Genomic DNA, 12,025 nt, shown 5'->3' with positions numbered 1-12,025 from the left:
TTTGCAACTTTAACTTGAAATAATGACTTCTTCAGAATGTCGGCTGTCATTTCTTCGGTTAAAAAATAGTGAATCTTTTACTACACATTACAAGTATTTGACACAATTTTACATAGGATTGGTTATCTTATCTGATATTGATTGGTTACTTTATTGGATACCTAAATCATTAAATAGTGCTCAAAAGTATAGTGCTTCTCGTAGGACTACCACCATTGTTTGGTACCCTGTTTTTGTTGGCGAAAGTGCAACAATTGCGTGCTTCTTCACTTCAATAGATCTTAGTATGTGTTTTGCTGCTTTCTAATGTGATATGTCAGGTTTATCTAGGAATCTTAATAGCTGAATAAAAATGTGAAAGATGTCTGGATGGGTTTGTTTACCAACAAACAGAAGTAAACCAACTAAACTTCTGTATAACTTCAAATCGACTACTTTTGCTCTTCGTTGGTTTTGATCAGCTTCGAATTTACTTTTCAGGTGACGCTGCTGTTTTACAATCACTCATGTTAAACTATGTTAAGTGTAGATCTTTGTGCGCTGTCATTGCAAGTAGGATTCGGAAGGTTTTGCCTTACATGTTGGAGCGTAAGTAGCAAAAAGGTCTAAGCCTTCGACTTGAGCATAACCCTTGGCTACATATCTTACTTTAAACATGCCGATGTGACCATCTGCTCCATTCTTTAATGTATATACACATTTTCCTGGTAGAACTTGCATAATCTCTGGTTCGTTCACTATTGTCCAAGTGTTATTTTCCATTAATAAGCATATTCCGCTTTCATCGCTTCTCTTCAGCTTTCTGTTTACGGTATATTAATTGCTTCATTATAAGACTTGGGGTCTTGTACGCTTTCTTCTTTGATTGTGTTAACTGTGTAGTGTAATCTGTACTTTTTTGGTGGTTGCTAATTTCTGCATTTTCTAGGAAGTGAGAATTCTTTCTAAGGATTTTCTTCATCTTCTTCAAGATTTTGAACAGCTGGTAACGTTAAATTATTTCCCCTAACTCTATCTTGAATCCGTTCTCCTATTTTCTCACCTTTCGCTCAATCATCGTCGAAATGCATGTTGGGACTTACAAGATTTGGAAGTTCTGAATTTATCGTCTCTTTTGCTGAAAATAGTTGGATTTCTCTTACTCGGAAGACAACGTTAGGCGCTTTGACGACTTTCATTGAATCTAATTCATACAGAATGTAAGCTTTACAGCTCTCGAATCAAATCTCTTTAGGGTGATCATTTTTTCCATGACGTATGCTGTACAACCAAAGTGCGTAAATGATTTAGACTTGGTTATTTTCCAATAAATAGCCCAAAAGGTCTTGTATCATGTTCGCTGTTGGCAGTAACGGTAAGATTTCTTATATGAGATGCAAGAGACAAGGCTCTTATTTTGGTAATTGTGGTCAGATTAATAGACATGGTCCCATTTCAACTAGAGTTCGATTATAGCGTTTGGCTAATCCATTTTTTGTGGGGTTTCAGGCAATGTAATTTCAAGTTTTATTTTTCATTCTATGCAGTTGAGTTTGAATTGCTTGGATGTGTATTCTGCTCCTTTGCCGCTTCTCAATTTTCGAGGTAATCGTGACTCTGCGGCGTATTTTTGAATTTGAATACTCGCACTTTCTTGCTTGAACTTTCTTGCTCATCCACAAACATAACAGGTCCCTTTACGCTTAATTAAGGTTTTGTTTCTGCCTGATATATTTCCAGAATGCATTGCTTTTACACTGACTTCTCTATGGTTCCTTGGAGTCGACCACCTTCATAATTCTTCGGGCGCGTTCGTAGTTCTGTGAAGTTGGCTGTGAATTAAAGCTTTCTTGTACTACGAAGTGTTCAAAATTGTCTGGAAGTCCGTAAATGATTAAAGCATCGAATAATATTTATAATATTTGCTAGTATACATGCGTTATCGTTTGACAATCCAATACTAAGTTATTGGACTACGTTCGTGGGCTGTTCAGGACTATTCTGGGCGATTTCTGTTAGATTATATGTTTTATTCATGATATTATACGTTCTTCAACACGCTTGCTCCACTCAACAATAACTGACAAAGGTGAGACGTATCTGGATAAACAATCGATTGTCATGCGTCTATTAACTGAATTAACATTAACTTTAACAAATGAAATACTTTATGTTGTATCATTGTTACAAATAACATTGGATATCCTCCAACTTCCAATTGAGTGATATTGGAACAAAACCTTTGTAACTCGATTTTTATTTACCAAATTTTGCGTTTCACCAACATTTAACACAAAACAAGACGACTTTTAGACATTTACTCCAGCAACTCGGGAACAATGTTTGGTTATATTTGCTTATTGCAATAGTTGCATATAGCTCAACGAAATTCACAACAATGCCATCTCACATGTAGCAATATATTATGTCAATGAAGTTTCACTGTACGTGTATGACACTCACGCATTATTACAGACCTGAGAAAGATTTTGATTAGTTCAAAGACGTCGTGCAAGTCACCCGTGGTTTGTGCAATTCCGCTACAAGACAGAAAACCCGTATTTTATACTCGCCTTTACCTTATGTAGCCCAAGTTAAAAAATTATTGCGGCAATTCATTTTTCGAATGTCTTGATAACAACGCCATCGCAAAATATTCCAATGTAAAAATTTTGAATAGTTTCAAAATGGATATTTATATCCAAGAACGAGTTGTTGCAGCCGATATATTTCGTCTAAATATCATTCATAATTTCTATGAACGTGAAAACAGCTACAAATCTCATAAGTTTTAAGCAATGAGCCCAATTTACGTTTTTTTGCGATTGTAACCTTCTATCACAACCCGGCATTCCTAGATAAATAGATTTTCTGTAATTATTCCAAATAACAATATGTTTACTTTGATCTTTACATTGTCGGTAATGAATTCAATCCTCATGAGAAAAATAATGCTGTTGAAAATAAAAGCGTTGCAATGGAAAATAACAATAAAAACCTTTTCACCTGGCGCAATCCTAACTCTATCGGTTCCGTAGACTTTTTATTAGTACACACTAAGACTGGCTAATATGATAGTATTTGTTCATGTGATCATGATATCGCAACTAGTTTCCAATCTCTGTTCCATGTACTCAACACCTAGCCATACCTGTATGTTCTTGGCCATTACATCAGCAACACCACCTGACTTAGCTTGAATGTCCTCTGTACCTTTTCCAGGAATTCGGGTAGCCAAATACTGTGATGATTTTCCGCTCTCAACACCAACTAGATAATAAACGCGCAAACTTAAGAGAAAGGAATTGATTTTTTACACTTCATACAGTTTGTCGTGCAATGATTGAAAAGATTTTCGGAGTTTCCGAGTAATAAAAACACGCGGGAAAGTTTGGGAGAAACGAGAAATTGCGTGACAAACACGAGCATGAAGTGCAATTGTTTCCAAGCAATTTTGAGATTCTCCCAAACTTTAAGAAGTGATTTTTCGAGACCGAAGTTCTCGTGCACCACAGAGTTATAGAATCACGTTTTTTTCGAGCATTCGATCAATCAGCGTTCGTGTTTTCAAAAGTTTTTTCAAAAATATTATTATAAAACAAAACAGAAAATTGGTTGCACCGAAACATCTGCTGCTTCAAATAAACTTCGAAGGGTTCAACATGAAAAATTACTTTCTTTACTTAGTGTTGAACATGAAATCTAAAACATGTATCTTTAGCGTGTGTGGATATGAAATGTGTTCCCATAAACGTTAAACGTAGCTATTAAGAAATCGAAAGCGAGATAAGAGAACCAGTCTTTTCGAGAAAATAAATTTATGGGAGGATAGACACAAACTTTCCATATTTATAGCTCATTGTCGATGAGTGAATGACAGTTGAGTAGTTCTTAAAAGAATTACTGAAAAACAAAGCGAAGATAAGTATAAAATTCAAATGCTAACGTCACGTTCAGGGAAATAACTTTTCTTCATAGTTCAATCAATTTTAAGAGCGTTTGCAATATATTTGATTAGTGGAAAATGCTGTCATGCGATTTTTGGGCCTAAAAGTAAGGGATTCTCCGCCAGAAGTGACATAGAAAGATTATTTGTTTAATCTTTGTCATCAAACTATACACCTATGAGGTATAACAGAGTTTTTCTGTACTGTAATATTATAACATAAATGCATGTGTTCTCCTTTTTACGTAACATCTGGGGCGAACTCACCTACTGTTATGCCAATAAAGCCCATAAAAATGAAATTTTCGTGCAGTCAAATACATGGCAAATGTTCTTAAAAAACGATTTGACATCTAAAGAAGTTATTTTCCTGACCCTGATATAATCACAGTAGCGGATCCAGCGTCGTTAGTCAAAATAAATTATAGCTCCTTAATTTTAAATTCAAAGTACTTTCAGAAAAACATTAGTTTTGAATTTCTAAAGGAATAATTTTACCAATGAATATGCCTCCAAGGGCTTAGAAATGTAAATACATGCCAAAATTTGCTGCATTAATTTATTTTGACTGACCCTAGATCCGCCACTGTATGACATTTTCAATGACAAAATGCATTTCGGCAGACTTCTCATCAGGTGTCACCGTCTGCATTAATTAAAGAAAATTTACCTTCTATTTGTATTAAAGACAACGAAAGTTTTAACAGTTCTTTGAGAACTACTCAATCGTCATTCACTATAACAAATACGTTATTCAAAACAAAATTGAAGTTTGTAACCACAACCAAGACTGTGTTTAAAGATATATTCGGGTACGGCGAACACATGGCGCTGTAAAAACATTAAAAAGAATGAGCAAGTACACTTACATAATCTTTCCCGGTCTAAATCACTTGGTCCTATATTGAATAGAGAGGCCAAAAAACCGCGTCTTGGTCTTTCGGGAACTGGCACTACCGTAAAAAGCGAGCCAGAGAACTCGGGAAAGTTGAGTCTAATAGATAAAGAGTGAGAATAACGTTGAAAGAGAAATGCCTTTGCATGGTTTCTAACATAAAAGAAAAATACAGGCCAGGAACTGAAACGATCACTAGTTTATTTAATTCATAAAACGCATGAATTATTCTGCATAACAAGACGCCCGTCAGGCGTTCACCCAGATTACTCATGTTTGGTTGCATTTGCGTATCATAATAGTTGCAAAATTACACAGCGAAATCCACGGCGCTGCATTTTTGCACGTGGCAAAATATTATGTCAATCATGCTTCATTTCACGTGGCGAGAGTGACACTCACACGTGAAACAATCCAAAATTGGGAATGATTGGTCACAGTATTTCATTCATACCAGTCATGCGTGTGATTAATGCAATCTCACGATTGTGACGAAAACAACAACCGATTTCAACTGAGCTGTTATAGAAATATGAGAAAGAACTGTTAACACACAAGTAGAAAAAGTTTGCACCACACAAGATGCACTTAGCAAATAAACAATTGAACAGCTTTCTTGATAAATCTTGGAAATGAAGTGGCATAATATATTTGGATACTTTTTCCACTTTCGGAATATCTTTTAGTCTACGCAAGCAATGAAACTCACGTACAAATAAAGCATCACAAACTCATTAAAAAAGGTTTGATAAAACATACGATGTAAAAGCTAGGGCAAATTGACTTACAACCCCATTCCATTGAAAGAAGAAGGCTTACCCAGTTTTAGTGACTATTGACACAAACTGAAGCTCTGTCGGAGAATGAAGATACAATGCCTGGCCATCACAGGCTAACTTGAACGTGCGAAGAAAACTACACAAAATAAAAGACAGACTTAAAGACAAATGTAAAAGAAGAAAAATGGATCAGTAGATTAGGATGAATAGTAAATATGGATGAATTATGAACTCTACTTACTTTGTTCGCTGTGATGGGAACTCCCAAATGAGGTTCATCAAGAGAGCAAGGCTTGGGAGACTAAACGCCAAAAAATTTCCACTTTCGCAAAGGCATACAAGACAACTATTACCTTCAAGAAGCATGAAGAATCTTTTGTTTAAAAAAAGCACTTGCAGATTAACACTAGCCAAGATATGGATTCTATAATTCGATCACGAGTAAAGGTTAATCCAAAAAAACGAAGGTCTTTTTGTCAAATAAAGCAGCACTGGGTATTGGGAATTAATAACTTCTACTTTGAGGTTTGATGCCTTCATTTAAAGTGTTTTGAATTAGAGACTTAAGTTCTTTAACACTTCGGAGTAGTGTATGTGCGCAGGGTGAATTCATCTTCAATTTAGTCATCGCATACAGTGGCAAAGCGAGCCCGGTCTTTTAGTAACTTACATTGTATATTTTCATCAAATATATTTATTTATTTCTTAATAAAATTAATTCGAACGATTTTTTTTTAGCGATTGAACACAAAAATATTTGCACTGTAAGAATGAAGAACGGGCTGGCTTTGCTGCTGGTTGGGAGCTCTACTCTGCGTTATTCTTTACTGGGGAAAAATACAGTTTAACTATCCAGACGATACAGTTTGAAACGATTTCCTTTTATTGACAAAACTAGAAAAGTGAAAGTAAACCCGTACAAAACAGCAAAGACGAGAAAGAAAGCAAGCTTCGTTTCAGGTGAAATATAATACCGTGTAATAAGCCTTTTGATAACCTCGCTTTCTTGGTCTTTACAGACAAATATTGGACCGCGGTCTCTTTGTACAAACCGAGCCCTTTTTACAAATTAATGATTTTTATGACCAACGTATGGCCAGAGATATAAACATCTAACAACGTGTAAATAAGATGCGGCACCAATTTTCACGAGCAAACAACAAATTTTGACAGCGAGAGGCATTATTTGTAAACGCCTGCAAAATTATAGCGACAATAAAACGGATGAGTGTAAACGCAGTCAAATCCTGCCTTCACTTTTTCGCACCGGAGTATGGACGTACTCAAAAAAAGTTCAAGAGATAACCAGAGGCGCAGCCATCCTGCAAGTTCGTTCATGCTATATAAAGTTTTAGTATTCACTTACTGTAAAACAATAGATTTATAAAGAAATGAATAATGCTTTGAAATATGAACAAATTTGCAACATGACTACGCTACTAGTGACGACTACCTTCAATAGTGACAACATCTGAAGTCAATACAGAATTGTATTCTGAGAGATCTTTCTTAGAAAAGCGTGCATGCGATGGCAAACAATGGACCTAAAAAAGCAACAACAAAACTGTATATTTACCTATATCCCACATTCGGGAGTGCTACTAAAATACAGGGCGCCGAATGTGATTTTATTATTTAACTTACTGACAATGATATTTCGAATTATCTATTTTATTATATTATATAACCAAAATCTCGTCAGCTGACGTAACGTAACTATATCAAACAACAAAATTTTGTCAACAAAATTTTCATTGGATATATCAAATAATAAACTCGACATCAGTTAGTTATATCAAATAACCAATTTTGTCCACATAAATGAATTTGGTTGTTTTAAGTAACAACATGTTTTTTACACACTTGGCGAATCAAAGACGTCACAACTGTATGAACACCTACAGTTGCTCCACGCTAAATAGTCACAAGACAATACAATCATTTATCTTGAATCCATTGTCATATACTTTCATTGAAAATTTTATTGATTTGCAATTTTATTTCAATTTATTCATATTTCATTAACGATATTAAATGTTTTTGTGCTATGTGTTGTTATTAAATTCATATCATGCAAGCAATAATATGTTTAATGATAAAGCAAGGAGAGATTATTAAGCTCATAAAAACCGAGCTCGAGGTCTTTACGGACTGAGCCCGTAGGGCGAGGTTTGTACAAAAAGACCTCGGTCCGATATTTTTCAGTAAAAACCGAGAAAGCGAGGTTATTAAAAGGTTTATTATATGGCATTATTTGACCTGAAACGAAGCTTGCTTTCTTTCTCGTCTGTTTTGTACGGGTTGGCTTCACTTTTCTAGTTTTTGTCAATAAAAAGAAATCGTTTCAAATTACATCGTCTGGATAATTAAAATGTTTTCCGAGTGTTTTCCCTTCGACTTACATTCGCAAGTGGTTTATCGTTTCGTTTTCTTTGCGTGTTCTGTTTGCTTAACAAAGTTTGTTTACATTTGACTTTACAATTACGCGTTTGTTCCGTGGTCGATTACGGGAAAATAATGGACCAGCAAAAACATTTCTGAGCCAATCGAAGAGGGCCATTGTGCCGGAAGTGACGCTTGCCATATAATAAGTGTGTAAGTATAAGTGTTCCAAAATAATTTGTTTATTAGCAACTAAACAATGTATTTCACGAATCAAATTTAAAATGTTAGCGCAGATTTGATTCGTTTGAAAACGTAACAATGTCTGCAGACGACAAGCGCTTTTAATGTTCGTGAAATATGAATAAACTGAAACAAATACTGCAAAAACACTACGTTCACGACAATTACCGTAATACAAGATGAAACTTTACAGCAAAACAGATAACGCAAGCACAGGTTTTACAATGAGAGTATGTGAATAATGCGCAGAGTGAAATGAGTGAACTCGAGACAAATAATTGTTTAGATAGTCCATAAATTGCTGAGGGACTATTCAGGGGGGAGGGGATTGAAGGTGTTCATACAGTTGTGACGTCATTTGGCTCACCAAGTGTGCAAAAATAACTTTGGTTATTTGAAAAAACCAAGTTATATCATAACGACAAAATTGGTTAATTGATAAAACCTAGCTGGTGTCAAGTTTACTAATTGATATGATTTAATGAAGTCTTGTTTCCAAAATTTTGTTATCTTATATGATTACGTTACGTCAGCCGACGAGTTTGGTTATATTACAACATAATAAAACAAATAGTGCAAAATATCATAGCCAGTAAGTTAAATAATTAAAACACATTTTTATAGTGCCTATGCCACAAATTTTTTCATTGTCTTATAAAAAAGATCTCCTAAAACTTTAATGAACTTTCAATGTTTACATGTTTGCTTCTAAAATCATTCAAGTTTTAGGACATGTTTATATGAAAGCCGAGCTGGCCCGCTTACCGAGATAGCTCGTTAAGCGAGATCTTTCTACGTAGTAGATATTATATTATTAAAAATCTTTTTGCGTTTATATGGCAACATGGGCTGGCCCGCTTATCTCAATTGGCACAGACGAGATCTCGCCTGCCGGGATGAAATTTTCTCATGTTAACACTCAACTGCCGAGCTAGCCTGCTTGCCGAGCTAAATTTTAACTATTTGAGCATGCGTATGATGACATATTAAAATGGAAGAATACATGCACTTGCAAAAGAGAGCAAAAAGTCACAAGAATTGTTCAAAGAAAGAACTTTCGCTGCAATACAAAGATGATGAAGAATTTGATTGATAATCTCTCTGATTATAAGAAGAAGCTTTATAAAAGTATTCATTTCGACAGCGAAAACGTCTTGGCAAGCGAGCTGAACGTCATTGTAAACACATCAAAAATTCATCTCGCATACTGGGCCAGCCTAGATTCATTAAAACAGCCCCTTATTGATATGTAAATGTAAATTCATGTGTTGTCGTTTTCTAATTTACATATCGTAAAATGTTGTTTTCCTTGGCTTTTGCCAAAGCTGTTATATAAACAATTTAATGACTTTTTATTTGAATTTAATTTCGTGAATCTTTAACCTGAGCCATGATTCATCTGGTTCTACATGAAAAACTTCGCGAAAATGCGTTAAAAGGTATGATTGCAAAATCTAAATATACCATCATTATGCTAATAAATTTATTCTGCATAAAATAATTGTTGTTCTCACCTCAGCCTCTTTGTCGGTACACACAACAAGAAAATGACGTTCTTCATTGTTATCGTTAGAGCAGACTGCTGTACGCGAGCCGTCAGGTATTCCTGTTGATCCCAATCAACATAGTATCAGGCGGTTATACGTTCAATACAATTGAAGAAAGTAGATGTCAACAACGCTGTTGTTGTACTTTTTAAGCCTGAAAAACTAGCTTCACTTGCTGGCATGCAAATGCTCAAAGTTAATGTTGCTGTTGTACGTCATAAACAATTTAAAAGGGCTTCACTTGTAGCCATGCAAATGCTTGAAGCCAAAAGTTGCTGTTGCACGTTATAGACAAGTAAAACTAGCATCAACTGCGGTGACGAATGGTGAACGTTTTGCAAACGTTATGAAAAAATAAAACAAGCTTCATTTGCAGTCATGTGAATGCTCCAAGTCAACGTTGCTGCTTTGCGTTTCAAGCATTAGCTGACAACTCACAAAACTAGCAACAGAGGCGAACGATGTCGGATCGAAACGAAACAATGAAATTTCCATACCACAAATTTGGGTCGTTGCCATTTGTCACATTCAATTAACCCAACAACCACTATTGGCTAGCCGAACTGGGTTAAACAGCCACAAGTAAAGCGCTGTTAAAAATAGATGATCAGTTCATACTCTCATAAGCTAAGCTGTTGCAAAACATTTGTCAAGTTATCAAGTGAGCGCGCCGTAGAAAATGAACCTTTACGTTACTCCGCTATGATGCACTTAAAGAATAAGATACTAACCAGCACTGGACCAGAAACACGAGGGAGATGAAAACAAATGACCATTTTTATCCAATATCGAAATATTGTCGACTTCACCCTTGTGTGTGAAAACCAACCCTAAAAACAAAAAATGCAATCAAAGCAGTGGCCGTAAGCTCATGGGTCATTTGCATTTCCCGAAATTTAAAACGTCTACAACACGAATTTTTTAGTGCTAAAAACGTTTTTCTGGAAGTGTACGAGATTCTATTTTTAAATACACAGTTTGCATTATTACATCTGTAAATATTGTATTTCTTGTAACAAAAAAATTAAATGGATTATAATCTGTCATATAAGACCTCATGTAATATTCTCGTATAATTATTCCCAGCGGGGAACCCAAATGTTATGTTTTTGCCTTGCATTTAAAAGTATTGCTATTCAGAGGAGAGCGTTGTTAGGCGTTCGTGCAACCGGTCCAAGACGATTAAAACTAAACTTGCAAAATTTATAAATGAAAATAAATTCAATGGTGCCAAACTTACCTGTGTTGAAAGTTAGAACTGGTTGCGTTTGTCTCTGTTCACCAGCTGGTGGAAAACTGGCAGCAAATAAAATCACATTTCCGGTACTTGTGCCAACCCAAAAGCAAGGACCAACAAGATTTTCTACATGATAAAAGAAGATAATTAATGACAAGAAAATGGAAAATAGCTACAGCTTAAGATGCAAAACATCCATGAAGCAAACAATAAAAAAGAAAGAATTGTTCTTGCAATCGAACGCAAGCCTAATTTCATGCATTGAGACCCTCATTAAAATTTCGTGGGACGCATAATTTATGGCGCACAACATTGCAATAATGCAAAGAGCCAATTTCATTTTCAGTCCTATTATAGCTACTTTTTTGATAAGCTTGGTGAACGAGTGGCATAAAAGGATAACCAGTTAAACATAAATTATAACTACAACTTATTCCAGAAAAACTATACTGTGTAAAATCACAGAAATACATCTTCATAAAAGGCAAATAAATATACGTATTCAGAAAGCATTACCTTCCAAATTTGCGTTTTTGTTGTATGATGCGTAAATGCAGAGGTGAGTGTTTAGCGATAGCGAGTTTTAGTTTGGCGTTTACGGCAAACGGCAAACCTCAAAAACCCGCACACCATGAGGTTTGTCGTTTCGCTGTCCCTATAGCTAAATTTCATGTTTTGTTGAAAGTTTGTCGATAAAAAATACATATTCTTGTTGAATACTCACATAAAAATGTAACATTGATTCATAAAAGTCTATTGGATGCATTAAAAGTACTATAAAGCTCACAGTACATCACCTACCGCAAGAAGGATCTTTTCCCGTAAAAACTTGAACCGAAAACCGCAACGCAAAACGCAAAGCCATGATTACATGACATTTTGCAGTTTGACAAACTACAAATCTCGAATAATATTTCCCAGAAACCTCTTAATTATTATTTTGTCCGAAAGAGAACTGAATTGAAATACAATCTCCTTCATACCCATAGTCCACAGGGTGTTTAAAAAAACACCCTG

At 35.3% G+C, this 12,025-nt stretch overlaps 1 protein-coding gene across 1 annotated transcript in view; it reads right to left on the bottom strand.

Annotated features, from left to right (window-relative positions):
* LOC124440962 (syntaxin-binding protein 5-like) overlaps positions 1–12,025 on the bottom strand; it is a 79,483-nt gene that overhangs the window by 760 nt on the left and 66,698 nt on the right. The window contains exons 19-26 of the mRNA XM_046991387.1: positions 11,012–11,134; positions 10,503–10,601; positions 9,739–9,830; positions 7,053–7,143; positions 5,841–5,952; positions 5,640–5,735; positions 4,795–4,919; positions 3,131–3,249 (exon numbers count right to left, since the gene is read on the bottom strand). Coding sequence (XP_046847343.1) covers positions 3,131–3,249; positions 4,795–4,919; positions 5,640–5,735; positions 5,841–5,952; positions 7,053–7,143; positions 9,739–9,830; positions 10,503–10,601; positions 11,012–11,134 — 857 coding nt within the window. The remainder of the gene's footprint in view (positions 1–3,130; positions 3,250–4,794; positions 4,920–5,639; positions 5,736–5,840; positions 5,953–7,052; positions 7,144–9,738; positions 9,831–10,502; positions 10,602–11,011; positions 11,135–12,025) is intronic.

This window comes from Xenia sp. Carnegie-2017, unplaced genomic scaffold (genome assembly GCF_021976095.1).
Source record: "Xenia sp. Carnegie-2017 unplaced genomic scaffold, XeniaSp_v1 HiC_scaffold_20, whole genome shotgun sequence".
Lineage (NCBI taxonomy): Eukaryota > Metazoa > Cnidaria > Anthozoa > Malacalcyonacea > Xeniidae > Xenia > Xenia sp. Carnegie-2017.
Note: the sequence above shows the minus strand (reverse complement) of the source record. Positions and strands in the feature narration are given on the sequence as shown.